At 36.0% G+C, this 15,908-nt stretch overlaps 1 protein-coding gene across 2 annotated transcripts in view; it reads right to left on the reverse strand.

Moving 5' to 3' along the window:
• The window catches only part of LOC131435956 (Y+L amino acid transporter 2), a 42,213-nt gene that overhangs the window by 18,980 nt on the left and 7,325 nt on the right, over window positions 1-15,908 (reverse strand). The window contains exons 1-2 of one of the 2 annotated variants that reach the window (XM_058604267.1): window positions 10,968-11,154; window positions 10,142-10,820 (exon numbers count right to left, since the gene is read on the reverse strand). In XM_058604267.1, the coding sequence (XP_058460250.1) occupies window positions 10,142-10,463 (322 nt within the window). In that variant the 5' untranslated portion in view covers window positions 10,464-10,820; window positions 10,968-11,154. Of the gene's footprint in view, window positions 1-10,141; window positions 10,821-10,967; window positions 11,155-15,908 lie in introns of those variants that run through there. The other variant, XM_058604265.1, reaches the window with a different exon arrangement.

Below are 15,908 nucleotides of genomic sequence, written 5' to 3' on the forward strand. Positions count from 1 at the left end.
TTCATTTCGTCGCTCGTGTTCAATCATCGCTACGCTTCGATAGTTAAGGGGCAATAAAACAAAACCTGATATAATTTATGATTTGTTTTCGGCTGCTTTTTGCTATCTAAAGTTCAAGGTGAAATATTGTGTTCCAACAAAATGGTAGTAGTAGCAGTAGTTTTATTAGTAGTAGTTTGATCGTAGCAGCAATTAGATTATGCAAGAAAGTTAACTGTTTTGTAGTTTTTAGTAAAAAAGAAACTTCTTTTTGAATTGCATATCGCTATCGCTAGCCTCAAATCATTGTCTTCTTGTTGGAGAAGCCCGAATACCATGATTAGCTTAGTTTTATTAGAATTTCTTCGAAACTTTTGACAAAAACGATGACTGCATTTTACTCTATCTTACTTTAGCGACTGTAAGAACTCAAAATATTCGATTTGTGATTGAATGAAATACGTGATAAACGAATAGCAAATTAAGGCGTCGATTTGCGAATAAGTTCAATTCGAAGGCAGATTATTCAGTACACAGTATGAAAGTATAGTATAGCAGTGCTACGATCCCCTACTGACAATGAAAACCCATCTATGCTCGAAACTCAAACAAACGACAACTGGCTTGCAAAACCAAATAACCCAAGCGTCTTAATCTTTGAACCACCGACCAGGGTTTATTTTTTTCATACTATTCATCGTCCATCTTTTTTGGTATCTCGAAAGAACATATTACATTACTTCTCCCGTAGGAACGATAAAGACACTACGCACGATAGATTTATCCAAATTCAACGATTGTGTAGGAAGCATCAGACTGGCTGGTAAAGTAATGTAAGTAAGTCATTGGATATTAATATAATCTCTTCATTATATAACTAACATCTTATTGCTTATCGAAAACTATCAGACTGTCATATCAAAAAGTTGGTATGCCGGAAGACGTTAGCATCAGTGTATACGAGGTCTGTTCAAAAAGTTCCCGGAATTTTTTAATTGCGCGCGTCTGGAGAGTCCGGTGGTCAAATTTTTTTTTATTGTGTTGGTACATATGTCCCTAATGTATGGTGAAATTTCCAGCTGTATTCATTGTTTACATTCTGTCTTGTAGCGGCTGGTGTAGACGTGTTTTTTTGAGCTCGGCGATTTTTGTTAGTTTAAACAATGGAAGAATTGAAGGGTCAAAGAATTTGTATTAAATTTTGCGTGAAAAATGAAATAAAGTGTAACCAAGTGTGCGAAATGTTACAGAGAGTCTACGGTGAGTCTGCTATGAAAAAAACAAGTGTTTACGAGTGGTATAAGCGTTTCCAAGATGGCCGCGAAGACGTTGAAGACGACGAACGCTCCGGTCGACCCAGCACGTCAATAATCGATGAAAATGTGGGAAAAGTGGAAAAAATTATTATGGATGATCGCCGAATCACTATTAGAGAAGTTGCTGATGAAGTTGGCATATCAGTTGGCTCATGCCATCATATTTTTTCAAATGTTTTGGGCATGAAACGAGTGACAGCAAAATTCGTTCCAAAACTGCTGAATTTTGATCAAAAAAACAAACGCATTACCATTGCTCAGGAGCTGTTATTCACCAGATATCGCTCCGTGTGATTTTTTCCTGTTCCCAAAGTTGAAGAGACCCATGAAAGGACAGCGTTTTTCATCGATTGAAGAGATAAAGGCCGAATCGCTGAGAGTGCTACAGGGCATTACAAAAAGTGACTATCAGGGGTGTTTCGAAGACTGGAAAAAACGCTGGCATAAGTGTATTATATCTAGGGGGGATTACTTTGAAGGGGACCTTATATATGTAGACGAATAAATAAATATTTTTTTAGAAAAATGAGAATTCCGGGTACTTTTTGAACAGAGCAATAAAATACAAAAACTCTTATTCGAGCATGAAAATGTAAAGTTTATTTATTCGAAGTATCGGTTAAGTATTATTACCAGATACACATTTTCCCATCATCTTCGAAGAAAGATTTGCCCCATTTTTGTCGTGAATACGACTTACTGTACTATGCTATGGGACATGCCATCGGAAATATGATCACCATAAAATTTTCAGTTGTGTGACATAATCGCAAACAATTCAAAACTAAACATTTCTGAAATGTTTGGTATAAACGAGTATCAAAGATAAAGTATAAAGGATAATTCATAAGGCGCGTTTGTCTTTCTCGTATTTTGAAAGCTCATAGCTCAGTGATCTGTGAAAGGATTTATATAATCTATTTACCAATAGAATCGAAATTTTTCAACTTAAACGTGTATAGCAAAAGCATTGAAGTATTTCAATAGTACACTATTGAAAAACCTGTCTCATTTGACGCATATCAACACCAGCCAATCAGAACGCGTTCTGAGGAAGAGAACAAAATATCTGCTGCTGTACAACAAATCGTTCGAGGAAAATGTTCCGAACAGTGCTTAATATCGCAGTGAGTTCCACAATTTGGTCCTTCTGGAAGGCAGGAATGAATCCCGTACAGAATCCTGATAGTTTTTTTCAATGAAATGCAAATCTGAAATTAAATAATCGACAATAAAATTCTATATGCTGATATTTTTATAGCCGTTGGGACCGCCCATTAGTGAAAAAGCTGCAAACGAGATCACGTAAAAAGAAACCTCTTAACAAAAATTGGATCAGTTTGGATTCTATCGCCACTGCGAGCAGATGTATTGTGTGTAGTTTGCAAAGCTTGTTTCGCTTCCGACAAGAGCGATTACGTCACAGCTGCCAGTTGTTTGCATTGGTGAAAAAACAACGAAAAGAGGACAACGGTGGAGAGCATCACACAAAATCAGTCGTTTTAATGGCTCTAAAAGTTTTCTAAAGAACTATTAGGATTTTTTGCTTGCAAATCGAAGGTGTCGTTTTTCATTGATTCCACTCGCTCGGTGCCAATGTTTTGCCCTGACAGCCGATCAATGAAACGGTTTTGTAAAGTTTGATTTGAACGCATGTTGCTCGGAAAAGAAAACGGGTGCCAAATAGTTGCCTGCGAATTGCCCCGAAAGTGCATTTTTTTCGTGCGGTGCAAATCAATGAAACACAGTGCACCTGTTTTGATTGCCCGACTGCACGAAAAGTGCACGAATCGAGCAAAACACTCCACGAGTGTTCTCAATGAAAAACGACATCAGTTTAGTGCAAATCTAGAACTGTTTGAATAGATGTGCACTTTTCGCTGTGTGAAATTCACGGTAATCGAGATCAAGTGAAGCCTTCTTTGTTTTTGCGAAAAATGTGAAAAAGGGGAATGCTTAACACATGGATCAATAAGTCCCGAGACTAACAATGGAAACAACATTTCTTTTGCAAAAATTTTTATTTATTCATCAACATAATCACCTTTTAGGGTGATACAATGGTTCCAACGGATAGTAAATACACTTCCATATGATATCTGTGTCATCTCAGCAATCTCACGGAGCTTCACTTTACGATCTTTCATTATAATTTTTGTCACTTCACTCACATTTTCCGGTGTAACGGCTTCAACAGGTCTACCCGAGCGTTCCGCGTCATTTGTGTCGGTACGACCACGTTTAAACTCGGCGAACCACCGACAAATCATTGCTTTTGATTGACAAGAGTCCGGATAACATTTTTCAATCCATTGTTTCGCTTGCACGGTGTTTTGACCCATTAAAAAACAATGTTTTATCAAAACACGAAACTCGGTTTATTCCATTTTTTAAACAAACTACAAAACGACTTTACTCCAACCTCGATAACTCAGCTGTTTCTGGTCGGATCGACTTAAAATTATGACCCGTTTCAAGCAAAGGTTAGTACTCTAGAAAGACGTGGTTACTGGTTTACTACGAGCGCCATCTCTGCTTTAGTCTCGGGACTACATAATTCATACAATTGATCAACTAATTGATATTCGGAAGTATTAAGTTGTCAGTTGTTTTCGTATTCGCGACATCAAGTTATGTTGCTGACATTACCCACCCGCCTTTTTTAAAAGTGTTCCAATCGTTGTAGCTGGCAAGTTTCTGTAATTGATCAGAGAACTTTGTTATCGTTCCGGAATGAAGTGGAACGTTTTGTAAGAATAAGGCGAACAGTCGAGTAGGGGTCAGAAGTGAGCCCCGAATTTTAAACGTATAGCTAATTTAAAATTTATGCAGGGATGGGGGGAAAATTCCATTTGTATGTCTTTTATTTGTGCCGGAGTAAAACATGGAAAAATATTCACGCTATTTTCTCAAAGGTGTCTTCACCGATTTTAATAAACATAGATTTAAATGAATGGTCTCACAAAACTAAAAAAAGATCTGTTTGGCTTCGACTTCCGATTTCGGAATAACGGGCCATTCAAAGTTGGTTAACCAATTTCTCTAGACAACGGGTATGGCGTCGATGCCTATCACGCATCCCATCTGGGTTCGATTATCAACTCCGCACATAGTATCAGATAGTTTTTCTGTGCCGAAGAGGCGAATTACCTATAGTTTAAAACCTCTATAATCGAAACAAAAAAAATTCCGCTTTATAGAACATGTTAGTTGATGACTCAAAAAACTCACTTCAGTTCTACCAATCTACAGTTTCCATTTCCGCAAATAGTGACCAAAAACTCTAAAATGCAACTCACTCCGAATTTTCAGAGGTGGTTGAATTGATTTTCATAAGCTAAGATTTAAATCAAAGGTCTTACAGTTCCTTAGCTGGCTGGTCAATTTATCCGGTTCCAGTACTACAAAAGGACGATGCAAAAAAACGTAGAAATTCTATGAAACTGTTTCTATATGTATAAAAGTCTCGTTAGTGTCTAGGTTAAAGCCAGGTATAAATAAACGATATAAATTAAGTCTTGTTAGTCGATGTCCGTGGAAACTTACTTCGGGTATAGCTGGTTCTGGGATACGGTTCCGTAAATACCGGAAGTAATGGTGAAAAATCGTAAAATGGAATTTGCATCAATTTGTCATATTAACAAATATAAGGCATCACTGGGTGGACTAAACATGTTTTTGGTTCAGTATACAGGCCCATAGTTCATGTTACTTGATTATTGACACAATAAATTAGCAAATGCATTCAAAGAATCGACTGCTTATTAAACAAATCCATTTAGTTTACTCATTTTTACCAAAGTAATTCCACGGTGAATTTGTTTGGACTTGATTACAGTACTCCTTTCGATATCGGTTTTGTTAGAATATAATGTTTGCTTACTTTTAAGATTGGCCCTTTTGGCTACACTCTTCGCGCAACTCTTATTCTATTAAAGACTGGTAAATATTAGCATACACAGAATCGAATACCAACATACAAAAACATATAAAAATTTGATCATAAACTGGATCGTGAATATATGGGGCAGTTGTTAATGGATGGGGTTCACATGTGGCCAGTTGATGGTTGTAGGTGACTAGTGATTCACATAGGATTCTTGTGCCCTGACCGAGAGTTACATAAGAAGGTATAACTTTCTTTAAGCGCATGCATAACAAACGTACGCTATTGAGGATACGCAGGGAAAAAATATCCATTTTTCTTTTTCGACAGAAAGAATGGCTGTGGATAATGCACACGTACGTCTGTGGATTGATCCTACATCTACACTGCACAGTGGTTCAAAAGCGCAATTTCACGCTCCTAATTGATAACTCATAGGAACGTGGTTTTTGAGAAACAGTATCTTCAGCAAAGTTACTCAGAATGATAGATGCCATCTTTTGGCAAACTTTATTTACGTGACTAATCCCTCTAAAAGTGAGATAAAAATATTATTTTAGTTCAGAGCCAACATAGGGGCTAAGTTACTTGAACAAAGTTGTTCAGAAGGTTATTTCAAACAAATTTGCTGAAGGTACTATTCCCGTAACTTGAGTGTAATTCATGATATAATGTATTTTCTGAAAAGAGTGTCCTAAAACCAGTTTTTGTACGAAAACACATATATTTAGAATTTATATGAGTTTTTCATGTTCTACAAAGTTTTTCATCATTAAAAAACTACACAACTTTCTCAAACATACTATGTTGCTATCATTTCTGTTTAATGGAATATAGCCATTTTTATGTTATTTTTGACACAATTCTAACTTGTCTATTATCAAAAGGCGCAAGAAGGTGCAGATGAGACTACTTACATATTAAACTACTTCAAAAGAGCTTTCATACCGTGGTTGAATTACTCGTCTGCGATCGTCTGCAGGCGAGATATGTTCTTTTCAAATATCCTTGTCCTTGACATTTGCAATGATAAGCTTCACTTCATGTCAGATCAGATTTCAATATATATTCTTTATTATGGTATTTGCCCCAAAATATGATTTCTTTTGCACAGTCTGTAAATTGAATAGTTTAGTAACTGTTTTGTCACGACTTTTAAAAAAAGTAATCATCAAATCGAATTATGTTATGTCATCTTCTGGTAGAGAAAAATATGATCAAAACTCATTTTTTAGTTATTTGTAATTATTTTATGATAGGTGACAATGTCCTTAACCAGCTAAAAGACTCTTAGCATCGTCCGACAGATTCTTCTTGGACTGTTTTGGCCACTCACAAATATTTGTAACCAAAGAATCCGATGAAACTAATAACCAATTCATGGGATCCCGATTCGTAAGTGATCTGTATTGCTCGCGTGTATAATACTCTCGAAATCTGTATGAAAGAAACTTCTTAATCAATGTGAACAGTACAATATAGCAAGCGTTTGATCTCCACTTCAATTGATGAATAGAGGATATTTATCCGCAGAGATTTTCTATAGAAAAACTTACCAAAAAATACATAAAGTAATTCGACATGATGATTTTTTTCAAAGTCGTGGCTTCTTATCTCACTTTCAAAAAACGTTGGACAGTAGGGTGGGACAAGGTTGTATGGGAAAAATTATTTTCTCGCTCCACCAAACTTTTCGTGTTCCTTTTAAGTCCCATAGAAACTATGCAAAATTTTAGCTCGATAGGAGAAACTATATTTTCGCGCCCGCGGTTCAAAGTTTGTATGGAATTTAGTATGGGAAAACTAACTTTTAACAAAAAAATCATCTGGAGGTCACCCTATATACTCAAAAAATCAGCGGACATGTAATTTTTGTAGGAAATTTAATGAGGAAGAAAACTTTCGAAGACTGTAACATAATCCAACATCTGTAAAAAATGTTATTAAAGAAAAACCGACACAAGGTCCGAACGATGGCTCATTCCTTAATATATCTAGCACCACTGCTGCTAGTGGTGGTAATATGAGTTTGTTTCTTTTATTATGCTACAACGGCTGATCTGAGTTGTTTGATGTCTTCACAATAGTTGCTCAGTGTAGTTTGGAGATTTTTTTAAACTTAAAAACCATGTTCCAAAACTCACTGTAAAGACACACAAAAAACTAACTTTTTTATTTGAAGAAATACAATTTTGAAATCTTCCACAATATTGTTGATAAACTCAAATACTATAACTTTGTCGAAGATATAAACCATCTGTCTCATATGGTTTAGAAGATAGATAAACAAGTAAAAGAAAAACTTGGAATCAATGTTTTCTTCATAGTATTATATGAAATCATCCATATCTTCTAAACCATATGAGGCAGATGGTTCATGTCTTCGACAAAGTTATAGTATTTGAGTTCGTCAACAATATTGTAGAAGATTTCAAAATTGTATTTCTTCAAATAAAAAAGTTAGTTTTTTGTGTGTCTTTACAGTGAGTATTGGAACATGGTTTTTAAGTTTAAAAAAATCTCCAAACTACACTGAGCAACTATTGTGAAGACATCAAACAACTCAGATCAGCCGTTGTAGCATAATAAAAGAAACAAACTCATATTACCACCACTAGCAGCAGTGGTGCTAGATATATTAAGGAATGAGCCATCGTTCGGACCTTGTGTCGGTTTTTCTTTAATAACATTTTTTACAGATGTTGGATTATGTTACAGTCTTCGAAGGTTTTCTTCCTCATTAAATTTCCTACAAAAATTACATGTCCGCTGATTTTTTGAGTATATAGGGTGACCTCCAGATGATTTTTTGTTAAAAGTTAGTTTTCCCATACTAAATTCCATACAAACTTTGAACCGCGGGCGCGACAATATAGTTTCTCCTATCGAGCTAAAATTTTGCATAGTTTCTATGGGACCCAAAAGGAACACGAAAAGTTTAGTGGAGCTGAAATCAATATTTTGTCCCACTCTATTGGACAGTTACTTTCAAAAAACATCTGTAATTATTACTAAACTTTTCTATTTGTAGACTTCGATGTCCATAAAAACCTTTTATTGTGAGAGTTTCCATGGTAACGAATAACATATATACTGAAATCTGATCTGATATACAATGAAGCTTATCATTGCAAATGTCAAGGACAAGGATATTTGAAAAGAACATATCTCGCCTGCAGATGATCGCAGACGAGTAATTCAACCACGGTATTATAGCCTTATTTGAAGTAGTTTAATATGTAAGTAGTCTCATCTGCACCTTCTTGCGCCTTTTGATAATAAACAAGTTAGAATTTTATTTAAAAAAAACATGAAAAGTTGCTCTATTTCATTAAACAGAAATGATAGCAGCATATTATCTTTGAGAAAGTTGTGTATTTTTTAAAGATGAAAAACTTAGTATAACATGAAAAACTCATATAAATTGAAAATATATATGTTTTCTTACAAAAACTGGTTTTTTGACACCCTTTTCAGAAAATACATTATATCACGAATTACACTCAAGTTACGGGAATAGTACCTTCAGCAAACTTGCTTGAAATAACTTTCTGCACAACTTTGTCGAAGTAACTTAGCCTCTATGTTGGCCCTGAGCTAAAATAATATATTTATCTCACTTTTAGGAGGATTAATCACATAAATAAATTTTGCCGAAAGACGGCGCCTATCATTCTGAGCAACTTTGCTGAAGATACTGTACCTCAAAAACAACGATTCTATGAGTTATCATTTAAGAGCGTGAAATTGCGCTTTTGAACCACTATGCACTGCTATGTTGAATTTGATGTTTTCATGCTCCACGCAATGTATGCTGTTGTAGTTTGTAGGCGAATACTATTGCTTTGCATTTCTTATAGAACCAAACGTATATTTCGCTATGTGTTTTCTTTAGCTGCAATAAATGCATCAATTTTAATTCATATAGGCGGAGGTCTACTTTGTTCGTTTGGTTCCCTCATTTCGAAATCGCTTTATTGATCACACATTGTATTGATTTTTGGTTTCATTTTTCCGCCAGAAGCGGCCATTTTTTGTCGACTGTGAAAACCGGTCAATCCATCTCCGAAAAAAGTGAGTGGGTTCGAATTTGGAGTATATGACCACTATTTCTGGGCTTCTGAAAACGGAAACCGGGAACCAGGATAGCCGGAATAGGTTTAGATGGCCTTTTACTGATTATGACTACCGATTGAAATAGTTTTGATGTCAGTTTAGAATTTGTTATACGTATTTTGCTTCGCTGCTGTGAGTTCGGAAATTGTATCTGGATGAAATTCAGGAGTTTTGTGTGAGACCGTAAGACCTTTCATTTGAACTTTAGTTTGTAGAAAACGGTCTCACCATCTCTGAGAATAGTGATTAAGTAATATTAAATTGAAATTCATATACTAATCACTCTGTAATTCCGGATCCGGCGATCAGTTTGTTAAAATCGACTAGGCCATCTCTAAGAAAATTTTATACACACATAAACTCATGCAGACATTTAGCGTACTCGTCGAACTGAGGCAAATCGAAAGGCAAAAATGATTTAATGTTTCTTATTATTCATTTCATTTTGGCGAAATTTCATTGCTTGAAAAAAAAAAATGCTTTGCAATTCTCTTTCACATTGATTATGGTATTTTCAATCAATTATATTCCCACACATTTACATCTTGTGATTTTTTTCTGTGCAGTCAATTAGAATCAATATTTAATTTCTGATAGTTTCCCCGGTCATATTATTACGTTTGCAGAAACATGCTCTACTAAACCAGGAAACGACATTTTGCAATGATCAATAAGTAAAATGATTCGAAATGTTTGTCCGTCATTGGCATGAGAATATATCACTCCGAAACTGTTAGACACTTTTACTCGGAAAACCACATTACTGAAACGATTGCCTGAAGTTTTAACTTCCAGCGAATATACATATATAAAAATTGAATGAAGCAACTGATGAATAGCTCACCTAATTCAGCGTAGCACAATGCTCCCACCATACTGAGAACACCGGATAGGATCCATACGATGATAGCCTGCCCGATGGATCCGGAATACAGCAGCACCCCTTTGGGCGACACGAAAATCCCAGCACCGACTATTACTCCTACGATAATGGCCACTCCGTCCATTAGACCGAGTTCCTTTTTCAGGTTAATGCCACCATCTTCGCCATCCGGTTGGTTTGGCTGTTGTTGTGCACTCGTATTGCTGCCGGGGCGACTTCGAGAGGCCGTTTCACCGAAACCCTGCACTGGGGCCAACGCGTCACCAGCGGCCACTTTCGCCATTATCTTCGATTGGCCGTTTTACACTCTGTATCGCGGTAACTGCAACGATCTCACCACTTTTGTTTCTAATTTACTTCTCCCCTAGCACTTTCTAATTGACTTGTTTCCAAATAGCTTATCTTGGCACTTTTGCAACTGTGATTGGGAAACTTTGAACTCAATTTTATCACAAGCTAACTGTTAGCAATATTTTCACATCAAACTTGTTGCTCCGATTGAAATCGGAATTTAATCCACGTGCTTTAGAACACTACAAAATGAAAGAATTCTCCGCCTCGCAAAGCGTCGCAGTCAACTGAAATTCAAGTAGTGTGATCACGTAAGCAGATACAGGCAACGCAGTCAACGTTCTGGGACCTGAAAATAAAATACAACAGGTGAAGAATGACCACAAAAAAACAAATCGGGTGAACGAAGATACGAAACAAAAACTATGGTGGTGTAATTATTATAATCAGAAAACGGCGAATGTAGGAAGCAATTTAAAATATGAACCAGGTATACCATTTTGGCGGTTCGATTTTAGCTGGTAGCGTTGTAAATTGTTTTTCCAATTTTTTGTGGCACGATTGCCGAGAATTATGCACAGATACACCAAAAGTTCGAAGCTCTTGCCAACATCTGCATGGAACAAATACAACGATTCTGTTTTCAACGATGGACCTGCTCCACTGGCAACGTATAAAATGTTACTGAAACTGATTTGAGTGCGGTCGAACGAGGATCGTCTGTCGTTAGCGAAATTGTTTCAAATTGTAGAGCACCAAAATGCTTTGGAATGGTATTGAATTCCTCAGGTAAACTGTCAAACATAACTCGAGTACAGCTAGTTATCCATTCGTTGATAATTGAATGCAATAGTAGTTGATCTTTTTTTCACACCTAACTATCAAAAATTTAGAAACAAAAAAAAAACAAAACAATGGTATCTATTTTTTAAAACCAAAAAGAAGTTATATGACATTAACCATTTTTTAATACCTGCTGAAAGTATGAAGTATAAAGGATCTTTAGTTAAATTATAAACGGAGAAAACGACCCAACTAGCAAAGGAAATGTTTTTGTTCAATTGTTTCTAATGCGTTTTTCAGTAGGGAGATTAATCAGAACGAAACAAAAAGAACACTCAAAGGCAACATACCAAAAAAATTCAGTCTTGTTTTGCCTAGAGGAGGCGATTCGTGTTCAAATTTTGGAAGACTGAAGACACTAAACAATCAAATTCCTATGCCAACACAAACTAAGCGTCAAGGTTATCGAACCGGGATATGAATATGCGTAAGTAGTGGCGTTTGGTGAAAGCGTTTCTATAAGTTAGCGGTATAGTACAAGTCACGCCGATGTTCGGACCGTTTCGAGCGTCTTGATTCGCATAAACTTCAAATTGCCTTCGTCGGAATCAATCCAAAGACCAAATTTGCGCTACAAGTGTCACACAAAAGTACCAGATAATCTAATCAAAGGCTCATTCATTTCGCCAACACTCATATAAATCATCTGGTCCAGTTCCTGAGTTCGTTACTATAAACTATAGTAGTGTGAAGTAAGTTTCTAATATCTTGAGAAAAATAGATGGAATCTAGTTCGTTTCACGAAGAGTGGCGACGAGTCGGATCAGATCTCTACCGGTGCTGAAAAGACCAATTGCTGAGGATTAAATTATAGTATTGTTGCCTTTCAAGGAACCAGTCAGCTTGTAATGCAAATTATATATGTGAAAGCACGCTGGAAATTACCTATGTCGTGCCTTCGTCCGTTCGGCTTAGCATTGTTGTTTGAAACAACTGAATGTAGTCATGTCTCCGGAGTATAATCAACAATTCCCTATAAATAGGAGTTAGCGGTCCGGTTGGCTTGTGGTTTCAAATCTATCAAGATATTTACAGTTATGCTAGCATTTGCAAACAGAACTATGCTAACATGTTTCCTCTCGATGAAAAAAAATCAAGAATAATTTTTTGCTCAATTGGGAGAATTGTTATCGCGTAACTGGTCGTGCTAAGTGTACCTGACTAATTTTTTATTTTTATGTTTCGTCTTCGACTCATCAGTGTATTAGCAGTTTGTATTGAGCAGCTAATTTTTTACTCGCTTATAGAAGTTCTATCTTCTCCAGCCATAAAAATAATTGACCTAAGACAATGCCAAGATGCAAACGCGTGAAAAATCCTTCTTGCTGCTTCTGTTTAAAATATTCGGAACATGTTATAGATTCAATTGAGTTTCTGTTGAAAAACGATCAATCAATCAATCAATTCAAAACAGGTTCAACAAAACAAATTTCGATAATTAGAAAGTTATTGGGGACTTTTTCCAAATTGAAAGCTATTGTAATATCAGCTGTATGTACAAGAAATCTTATAGGAACTTAAACTAGACGACTAAATCATTCATTTGACCAATACCATAGACTAACGTAAGTGGAACTCGTGGAACCAGTAAAATGTTTCCTTGTGTCCTAATGATTGGAATGATTTAAGCTATTAGGAGCCCTACGAATTGAAGGAAGAAGATTTTCAAAGGCAAGGGGCAATTCATTTGAAACTGTGGACTAACTCAGGAAAATTAATTTATTCAATTTTAAATCCCTCGCAATCCCTCTTAAACTTGCTTACACCTCAACAGCCGGCTGTCAAGTGATCTTTCAAACCAAGTTAATTTTTCCACTTTTATCATCACGATAAATTAGTGTATTTATAATAATATATCGACCGATCGATTATAGAACAAAATCGAACGTATAGGAAGCCGGCAACCGAGTTAAAAATCATTGGGTTTTCTTATAATAGTTTGGAGTGTGAAATGTAACCTAACTGAGGATCTCCCATCGGTTATCAGGAGTGCGATTATCAATCGTTTCTAGTATTTTCATTGTTTTTATTCAACATACCGCAAATCTACTTTATGAACATTGTAATTCCCATAGATTTTCGCGAGAGATGAGTTTTATCATTCAAATAATAGTCCTGAAGGACTAATAGGACTAATTAAGTCCTGTAGTTAATGAAATTAGAAGAAGCAGTTGTAATCTTTTACTATAATAATCGGTTTAATATTCAAAGTCAATTTAAAAAAAAAACGCCATTTTTAATTTTGAAGAAATTTTGTCCAAAAATTAGTATGTAGATTCCCCACAAATGCTAGATGAGTGCTTTTAAGCAAAATAAATATAAAAAAATCGTGAAACCGAAAACTTAACAGTCATGATCATACATGAATTAGATTTGTAAAGAAATTTAACAGAATACTATATCGCTAGTTACCCGACATTTGCGAAAAGCACAAGAATGGAGAAGAAAAATTTCTAGTTAGTAGAACTTTTTTTCCTTTAAAGCTTTCAGTTTACAATATATGGAATATGTTTGGGAGTATAATCACCAGATTTGCCTTTCTCATGTAAAAAGACGATGCAATCACTGTGAATACCGACTTTTGAACAGAGGTCATATACAATTCGACGAGTACGCTAAATGACTGTATGTGTTTGGGTGTATGTATGTGTGTATGTAACAAAATTGTGCACTCGATTTACTCGGAGATGGTTGAGCCGATTTCCACAAACTTAGATTCTCTCAAACTTAGAGGTTTCTCGGTCTCAAAGCCTGGTAATGAATTTTACCCAGATCGAGCTTCCGGTTCGAGAGTAAGGGGGTAAAACTTGCAACCTTGAAGGGTTCTTAGTGTCAGTTGGATCGTAGCACCATCCGTGCAATAGTTCTGTATGTTATTAATCGGCTGTGAAGTTCGGTGAAACAGAAGGTCTAATTCAACATAAGGAATGTAATACCAAGGCTTTGCATAACCGATATTATTCAACATATATTTAAATTGAAGGTCCTATAATCTCATAGTCTGCTATTGAATTTCATCCTGATTCGACTTCTGGTTCTGGAGTAACAGGATAAAATGTGGAAGAAAAGGAATAAAGTGCACTCGGTTTTTTCAAAGACCGCTCAACCAATTTTCACAAGCTTAGTTTCAAATGAAAGGTCTTATAAACCCATAGAACCTTATGAAATTTCATCCGGATACGACTTCCGGTTTTGGAATTACCGGCTGATAAGCGTGTTTTTATACATGACATTGATAAATCGAACAAAACACTTTCTACTATCCGTATAATTCTTCAACTGAACAGGTTTGATGAGTGGATGACCAAACACGTTGATTTTAGGTATAACTGATCTTCGTTTCCAGTTCCGGAAGTAGTGAAAAAAATCATCGTGTACTCCAAACCGGAAATCACTTTAATTTCTCAGAAACGGCTAGACCGATTTTCACAATCTTAGATCCAAATGAAAGGTATTATTGGCCCATTTGTAAGTGTAGATTTTTTCCCGGATCCGACTTCCGGTGCCGGAAATACAGGATTCAATGTGCATGAAATTGCAATCCGTCATTTATTGCGTTAAATTCTTCTAAATTTGGTTCAAAATTGTTTCAGTTTGTAGGTTGCGTTAGTTGCTAGTCCAACGAACCGATTTCAGTCATGCCGGACCCAGTTCCTGGTTTCCTTAAATTTCGGAAATAGTGGTAAAAACTCAACAACGGAACACTCTTTATTTTCTCAGAGACGAATGAGTAAATTTTCACAAATTTAGACTTAAATGAAAGGTTCTATGGCATCATAGACTGCTATTGACTTTTGATCGGATGCGACTTCCGGTTCCGGAACAACATGGTGGAAAATGTTTAATATATGTATATACCGTCATGTAGAGCAAAAGTGCAAAACGAAGAATTCCTATAAACTTTGCGGATAGAGAAAATAGCGGTTTATCAGATACGTCACCTTTACGATTACGTCTCCGGAACCGAAAGTGTCGGTAACTTACCCTTCGAAATCGATCATTGACGCCTTTAAACGAGTCTTAGGTTGTTGGAATCGAGCATCTCCGAGCAAAATTTAGCGTAAAACAGTGAACACTGAGTCAAAAGTTGTAGGTAACAAAAATAATATGATGAAAAGACTTTTTTTCATCAATACTATAGAGAGAGGTGAAACTGTGCATTATTTCTGTTACAGCGGCACAGAAGTGCGAAACCAACGCAATAACATAGATCTCAGTCTAAGTTCTGGTTTTATTATATACTATCAGTGGTGGAGTTGAGGTGGTAAAGGGTGCAGTTGTTATATTTATTATGATGACCTTCAAACCTTCAGATATCAATTGCAAATAAAAGGCGCTCTGTGATCGTAACTTTCTTGTTAGGTCTGCCCCCTGTAAGCTCCATCTATGGTGTTTTAGTTTAGCTAACGCAAACATTTTTTGGAACTCACAATTCATTGCATCGGAAGTCAATTTTTATATTGAATATGTACTTCACATTCCATATGAAATATATACAAACAGTTTAATGTTCAGTTAAGGGTCGCCGAACACAATTGAAATACCAGGAGACTACAAACTTGTTTCGTAAGATATAAGTACACTCGGAGTTATT

The sequence above is a fragment of the Malaya genurostris genome, chromosome 3 (genome assembly GCF_030247185.1).
Source record: "Malaya genurostris strain Urasoe2022 chromosome 3, Malgen_1.1, whole genome shotgun sequence".
In the NCBI taxonomy this organism is placed as follows: domain Eukaryota; kingdom Metazoa; phylum Arthropoda; class Insecta; order Diptera; family Culicidae; genus Malaya; species Malaya genurostris.